At 35.9% G+C, this 8,549-nt stretch overlaps 1 protein-coding gene across 1 annotated transcript in view; it reads left to right on the top strand.

The window, feature by feature from the left end:
• The first annotated feature begins 389 nt into the window (after positions 1-389).
• The window catches only part of LOC125661266 (protogenin B-like), a 50,476-nt gene continuing 42,316 nt past the window's right edge, over positions 390-8,549 (top strand). The window contains exon 1 of the mRNA XM_048893242.2: positions 390-699. Coding sequence (XP_048749199.2) covers positions 633-699 — 67 coding nt within the window. The 5' untranslated portion in view covers positions 390-632. The remainder of the gene's footprint in view (positions 700-8,549) is intronic.

Here is an 8,549-nt window from a genome sequence, read left to right as displayed (position 1 = left end):
ATTGCCAGTCAATATATATATATATATATATATATATATAGAGAGAGAGAGAGAGAGAGAGAGAGAGAGAGAGAGAGAGAGAGTCTCAACTCTCTCCCTCTCTCTATACTGTATAAAAGGTGTCTCGTATCTAGAATTTTAAACACTGTCACATGCCGTGTGTCGTAGCTTTCACTCAATGATTGTAGATTATATGCAATACAGATCTATCTACAAGATTATTTTTTAACAATCTATTCTCATCATATCTTCTTCTGGTTTATCGATATCGTATTAACGGTAGTTTAATATCTCTCGCCCACGCATTTGAACAATCAATGCCTATGCCATATATATGTGTTCTCATTATTTACATTTAACATTTACATTTGATCCGCCTCTTTATCTGTGACTTTTGAACCAGAAATGATTACGATAATCGTTTTCCCCAACAAAATTTAAAATCCTCTTATCCGTTGATAAACCGACGTTCGGAGTACTGGCCGCGTTCTCTGTTGTTTGTGTTCCATTCCAATAACATTGGCGTAGGGGTTGCGGCTTTAAGGTGTGCTTCGGTTCAATAAATGTATTCATGCCCGGATCCAAACATTACGTTGAAGTTAACAAATATTCGCCCCGATGTATGGGTTTGAATGGCGCACATGTATCTATGTAGCTTGTTATTGTGCGCGCTAGCGGGTGGAGTCTACGCAGTAAACGGTATGTATCTTAAAGCATTGCCCATTTTTCGTGAAATCACCAGTTTTTTATCCAAGCTATTTACTGTTGACCCCGCGATCACTAAAAAAAAAAAAAAAAAACCAATATGGCCGATCATGCCTTGGCCAGGCAAGTTCACAGGGTGGCCCTCGTTAAACAAAGTGACCGGGGGGTTTCACGTGCAGGAGAAACTTGTCTAAGGCGGTCAGGGGTTCTTATTCATCCGCTCCGCCAGCATGTCTTCTATGGTTTCTCTTTTTAAATCGTCGTGCATCGCGGTTTGTTTTGATTTTTTCGCTCGCATGTTTTTGCTGTGTATTCAATGAATTAAAAAATGTGTTGAGGTCCTCGACGGGGAAATGGACTGCATGTGTGTTTGTTTTTCATAAGAAATGTATTTTATGATATAGGGATGGGTGTAGTTTTTAAAAGTTAGTTGTAGAATGTATATAACTGACCCCAAATAGATAGGGAGGGGGCAAAACGTTTAGATAGACCTCCTTAAAATGTCATTGACCTTATGAAATATGAAGATAAGAAGATCAACCATGGTGCGTTAGAAGTATAGGGATACCATTATTCTCTACTTGAATGACAGTAGTTTGGGATGATTGAGGGAGGCTGTAATTACAGATTATCATTTCCGTTATTGCTTTTTTCTGTAGTACTGGTAGTTACGTAAAGTATGGCATGGTGACCCGATTAGTTGGGGCCGTGAGGGCAGCCATTTTGAGTAACTGTGTTATCTAAACATTTTCTATGCATACTTGCCCTTTAAAACAAAATAAATAAAACAAAATGATAAAAATTAAAAAAAGGTATTTGTTTGCATCAAACTAATTTAGATGTCATTTAATTTTTATTGAAAAAAAGGGTACTTACTCTCTTAAGATATTTTTTCTGGATCCACTTGTTATGAATATTGATACTATTTACACTATCAAGAATTTCATGCAAAAAAGTGTATTTAGAATTAATGCCACTTCGTAATTTAGTTAAATCTTTTTTTAGTATGATTCACGGACTTTTGAGGTCTGTGGACACTCTAATGCCAGATAGATTTAATTGACATGGAGGCAAAGAGAGGCAGGATATTTACACAATATACCTTGGAGCATGAATGTTTGTTTTCTTCTTCTTCCTGTAAAGTGAAGGGCCAGTACTATGGTATTGTCTCCCTTTGCTTAAAGAGCATGTGCTTGAGGGGGAGTCCATGCCGCTATTTAAAGTTTTACTTGTCTGGGGTAGGGGCCGTGGAACATGGGTGTTGGTTTTACTTGTCTGGGGTAGGGGCCGTGGAACATGGGTGTTCGTTGTACCTGTCTGAGGTAGGGCTTGAACCACCTGTGTATGTATGGTGTTTAAATCATACAACTGTTGTCAATACAAGTTTTCTGATAGAGTAAACTTAAAACTATGAGGCCACCTTTTGCTTGTATTTAGTAATTTCCCAGGATCTAGGACAACTTGTCTAAGACGTGAAAAACTCACATTTAGACATTTTATTGTTTTAAACATGATCAAAAAACAATTTTCAATGAATACTACTTAAACATTCAAATAAATTTTTCTCCAGCATAGTGGTTTTTATATGGACTGGTTTATCAGTTTTGTTTCAATTGCTATTATTTCATATTCAAAGTAAATTTAAGAGTCATTCAAGCGTGCATGGAATCAGGTAGCAGTGAACACGATGCTCTGATGAGTGATGAGCCAATTATTGTCGATAAATTCATAGATTATCAAAAATTTCTGATTTTCCATCATTATTAGCTCTGGTGTGTATTGGAACATGGTCTTGTGAAACTAGCCACCTGAAGTCCTAGCTGTAATATTTGGCAACTTGTGTACAGACTGTCATGGGTATTCAGAAATCCTAGTCTCAGTCACCCTGTGTGTGAAAGTTTCAATCCTTTTTAAATGACATTCATTTTCAGTTCCTGTGTGATCCTGTTAACAGGGGTGTGACTTGTCCTCTTTTCGGTGGAAATCCAGGGCCTCCGTGGGCGAGTGGTTAGAGCATCGCGCTCAACACCACACAGCTTCTCACCTCTATTGGCGCGGGTTTGAATCCTGCTCGCGCCAGTAAGTGAGAAAGTTTCCCAGTTTACTTTCGGAATGTTGGTGATCTCTTCCAAGATACATTGTATCTGGGTTCTCTCTTCCACCAATAAAAACTAGACGCCACCAGATAACTGAAAAATTGTTGAGTGTGGTGGAAAACATCAATCAATTAATCGGAGGAAATCATATGAATGGCTCAAATTTTCAACAAAAAGGAAACACGTATTTGGGTTTGATCTAAAGTAACAAATAATGATGTTTTTCTTGGTAGGGTGAGGTGTTTTTCTCCCTATTTGACCAGTTTTCCTCTGATTTCTGGTAGGGTGAGGTGTTTTTCTCCCTATTTGACCAGTTTTCCTCTGATTTCTGGTAGGGTGAGGTGTTTTTCTCCCTATTTGACCAGTTTTCCTCTGATTTCTGGTAGGGTGAGGTGTTTTTCTCCCTATTTGACCAGTTTTCCTCTGATTTCTGGTAGGGTGAGGTGTTTTTCTCCCTATTTGACCAGTTTTCCTCTGATTTCTGGTAGGGTGAGGTGTTTTTCTCCCTATTTGACCAGTTTTCCTCTGATTTCTGGTAGGGTGAGGTGTTTTTCTCCCTATTTGACCAGTTTTCCTCTGATTTCTGAGGTACTGAGTCACATCCCTGTGGTACAGTATTAAATTGTAAACAGAAAAGTACTCAAATCTAGTACAACTGATGCGATCAATGTACATAAGGAACCGGCTACACCGGGAATGTTATAGAAGATAGCGATAGGTTCTTGTTTAAACGACAAACCGTGGTTCTTAGAGATCTAAGTGACCAATGCCAATGTTATTGGCTGTTTTCTGCTATTAAATGTGGTTTTTGGGTACCCTATGAATTTGACTGCTTTTCCCAGTGAGAATTGTTTTAAAAACATTCTAACAAAGCATAATTAGATAACTTTTATTTTTAAAAACCCTTTCTTTTTTTGTGATGAATATGAAGAAAAAAATTGACACGACATTTTTTAATGCAAGAAAAAATTTCGGAGAAAAAAATATTTATCATACAAAATTATTGAATACAGGAAGAATTAAGAGAGATAGAAAAAAAGATTTATACAAAATTGTTGAAACATGGGAAACAGCAGAAGATTATATTTCTTCCCAATATACTTGAATACTAATGGGCTACTAGGAAGTGAGGAAGTGGGAAGGAGATCATTGCCCTGAAAGTTATGAAACTGTTGAGTGGGAGAGTTTGATGTGAGAATTGGCTTCTGAAGGTCAAACACTGGTCAGGTTCTCCCAATGTAAACACACAAGTGTTTATCAGGTATAGGCAGCTGAATATAGACCTGATATAAAAAAAAAATGCCTGGTGAAGTGTAAGCTATAAATTTCCTAAAGGTCAGATCTGAGCTGTCTTAATGCAGCATAAGGGAGTTATACACACAGATGTAATGTAATTATGAATGTATAATGACAACATCACATGTATGTGCATATAGATTTAAGTGCTATGAAAGGCAACAGATTGCATGCAATGAGTGTACACAGTTTTAATCTGATGTATACAGGTAAAATGGCATTACTAATGCTTATTCAAGCTACAAAAAAAAATGTTGCTTTAAGAAAACATGTATGCCTTATGAAGTCTAGGATTATTGTAATATGATAGAATATTTCGTGTCTTGCAGAGTTTTTTGAAACTTTTACCAACAAGTAACACAGGTAGTTCTGTCAGGGGAATAAGTTTTTCAGGACCCATACATTTCTTTAAAAAAAAGAGAAAAACCTTGTTAAATATATGAATTATTAAATGACATGATTGAATAAGTTGCTGAATTACATATGATTACATGTAGTATGTTAACATCTTTACTGCTTTAATTAGTACATAATCTCTTTCAAAAGTCAGATAATCATTTAATAAAATATCAGAGCAAAGTTGACCCCCCCCCTCCCCCACCACCACCACCACCACTGCTGAAAAGCATGCTTGGACTGCTTCTTGTTTTATCTGCCCCTAATGTTCCACTCTTTATAATTGCTATTTCGGATTTCTTCCCAATTTGGACAGGCTTATGGAACCATTTAATTGGCCAGTTAAGCACTGGAAAACTATAACCATGAACAACAACTGGATAGGAAATAAAAATTCTGGGAATAAATCAAAGAATGATAAAAAAAATTCTGGCAGACCTTGGAAGGAATGATAACATGATTTTTGGCAGTCCTTATGAGGGATGGGACGATACTTTTTCTAGCTGATACGATACATGATCCTTGACATACGATATGATACATTTTGTGATGCTTTGTATATCGATAAAAACTAGAAAAAGGATTTCTAATTTATTCAGTTCAAAACACAGAAAAAATATCACTCGGTTCCGCTAGTTACTCTAATAGAATAAAACAAATATCACAATGCTCCAAAAACTTCACAAACTCGATGTTTCTTACACCGTTTTCCCTTTTGTAAACTGGAAAGCCAAACCTCTCGTACCTCTGACTTGCTTCCAGGTGGTTTTGTTGGTGTTATGTAGTTTGCCAGTTTTTGGTGTTCTTTCATTTTCTGCGAGGTGGACTTAAAATACCCGACTTGACGTTTGGATATTTTTGAGAAATGCTATGACGGGTATTGCCATTAGTGAAACATGTCCTATTATTTAGGCTACATGATAGATTGTGAGACATGTCCTATTATTTAGGCTACATGATAGATTGTGAGACATGTCCTATTATTTAGGCTACATGATAGATTGTGAGACATGTCCTATTATTTAGGCTATTATTTAGGCTACATGATAGATTGTGAGACATGTCCTATTATTTAGGCTATTATTTAGGCTACATACTAGATTGTGAGACATGTCCTATTATTTAGGCTACATGATAGATTGTGAGACATGTCCTATTATTTAGGCTACATGATAGATTGTGAGACATGTCCTATTATTTAGGCTATTATTTAGGCTACATGATAGATTGTGAGACATGTCCTATTATTTAGGCTATTATTTAGGCTACATACTAGATTGTGAGACATGTCCTATTATTTAGGCTATTATTTAGGCTATTATTTAGGCTATTATTTAGGCTATTATTTAGGCTTCATACTAGATTGTGAGACATGTCCTATTATTTAGGCTATTATTTAGGCTATTATTTAGGCTATTATTTAGGCTATTATTTAGGCTATTATTTAGGCTACATACTAGATTGTGAGACATGTCCTATTATTTGGGCTACTTATTAGATTGAAGCTGACTATGATCAGAATTCAACTGATGCCACAGGAATTTATCAAGATTCTTTCTCCGACCTGTAATGGATATGATCCATACTTATGGTTTTGACCAAAATGAATATATGTCCCCCTTTTCCCAAGCGAAAAGGTATTTGTAAAATAATTTATATATATATATACTCTCACTTTAAAATTATAAGGTGTGTCGTTAACTTACCAGTTAATGGCTAAAAGAGATATAACTCGATGTTTAATGGCTGAATGAGATATAACTCAATGTTTAATGGCTGAATGAGATGTTACACATGACTTTATGACTGAAAGATAGAGAGAGGTTATTGATACAAAAGTTTCTTCTATGTAATAGTGTGAGTCGACTTTCAGTCCCTTCAGGCCTTTGATTATGTCATCATGATACACAATTATTCAAAATTTCGAAGTAAAGTTCACGGGAGAGGTAAATTTATGATTGCAGAAATCATCATTATGATTAGACTGAACATGCAGTGGATTAAATTGCTTGATCTTCAATGTGAATGTGAATTCTGTTGTTTACTATCATTTAAAAGAGGACAGGGGGGGGGGGCTTTTTTGGTTTTGGTTTTTTTTGGGTTTTTTTGTTTTGGTTACATACAATACATCAAACACTTACACAAACATACCTTTCATACATGCATACATCTCCCTGTGGTTTAGGTTACTTGCTGTACAATAGTGAAAGTAATATGGGGGTTAGTATTAGAGGAGCTATACGAGGGAGGTCGTGCTATAAGTCCTGTCCCTGGGCTGCAGATTACCGGCATAGCACCAGAAACAGTGTACATATTGATTATATTCAGTATGAAGTGAAAATCATCTCATTGTCATCTACATAAGGTTTACAAAAAACATAAACTAGCCGAGATTTGCATGAGGTTTTTCTGTAGGATTTTACGTCTCGTTCACAGTTTGTGTGATTCTTTCTGACTCGTCGAAAACAGCTTTTTTTTTGTCTGTTAAAGTCAGGAAATATGCAGATGTGGTACATGTTTAATTTTGTTTTTGATAGAGTTTAATTAATCTTTATCTAAAGATTATACCAGTTCCTGTATGAGTGCCATAAGTTGAGAAAAATCAAACAATTGGTTTATATATGTATATACAGTATCTCCACCAATGGTCTCTATATTCTCTATAAATAGAACCGATCAATAGCTTAACCACAGTTATGTCCCTTGACCACCATCTGAAAATCTGAGTTAGACCTTGTTAGCCTGTGTAAGAGTTTAGTTTTTATCCTTCAGTTGGTAGTTAAATTTTATTTAAAATCCAAGGCTTACCGCTGTTCCAGAATAACTTAGACATTTAGCGTTTTTTGATATGTTTAAGGAAAGGAGTACTGTAGTTCAGGGCAGCACGGAAGTAAAAGTGAAAGGTACTATTTTGAGCAAAGGGGGAGATGCACAAGAGGTGCTACCAATAAAAATAATATGAATGATATAGAAATTTATGATTCAAGACTTTCGTAAGATTTCAGCTTGATGAAATTATAACTCGTTTAAACCTGTCTTTTTATTAGATCTATCAACAGTTATCCGGAGTTAGGTAGGTATTAAATTGATCGTGTGAATTCACACACAAATAAAGTTTTCGCAAATAAGATTTGTTTTACGATCATTTTGCGATTTGTTTTGAATACCCTTAATTGTACAAATAAGCTGTGCGGGCTAGCTTGACTGCATTTTTCTAAACCACGCAAGGAATTTAATTTTAAATCAGGGCAGTCGAAGTTCATACTCGGTATTTCATGTTGTAACAATCTAGCTAAGTAAACCTCTTACACAATTTCTATTTGTCCGTTAACGCTAGTGTTTAATAAGACTTTACAGTCAACACTCTTATAAACTGTGGAACAAAGAAAAGTTCTCCGAGATGCTCTGTCTAAATTCTACTAAAGGTTTAAGCCTTACTGCATGGACGAAGCATAACTATAGGTATTAGGTAGTCTTTTCAAAACAATTGCAATGAGTAAGTGTTCCACGGTTAAAAACAATTTTGTGTGTGTTGATCCCCCTTGTGTTAAAGCTCCAGCCTTTCTGGGGTCAGCCAAACTGTTTATGAAGTGGGTTTAATCTAAGCCCTCTCAATCTGAACGACCAGCTTATGCAATAAGTTAAACTGACCTCTCATGATAAAACGTCAAATATTGATTAGATTTGACCAGAAATATTTCTATTAGATTTGACCAGAAGTAAATTTCTATTAAGTAGGACCAAGGTGTAAGCAGCCTAAGGTTCAGATCAAGTTGCTCTCCCATATATATATATATATATATATATATACATGCACACACAGACTTATTGTCAGATTGGTCTTAATTTTTTCAATTTAGTTCACATACAGCAGTGTTATAGTAGATGTTTTCTTTTATGGAAAGAGGGAAGGGAGATAGTGAAAGGGGTGGATCCAGGAAATTTTCAGGGGTGGGGGTGGTGGGCGACCCAGGATGATACTGTTTCTGTCCCAGAAAGAGTGAAGTAGAGAGGGAGGGGTTAGACTCCCTCCCCTTAAGTCAGAAAATCGTCTTT

This window comes from Ostrea edulis, chromosome 8, assembly GCF_947568905.1.
Source record: "Ostrea edulis chromosome 8, xbOstEdul1.1, whole genome shotgun sequence".
In the NCBI taxonomy this organism is placed as follows: domain Eukaryota; kingdom Metazoa; phylum Mollusca; class Bivalvia; order Ostreida; family Ostreidae; genus Ostrea; species Ostrea edulis.
Note: the sequence above shows the minus strand (reverse complement) of the source record. Positions and strands in the feature narration are given on the sequence as shown.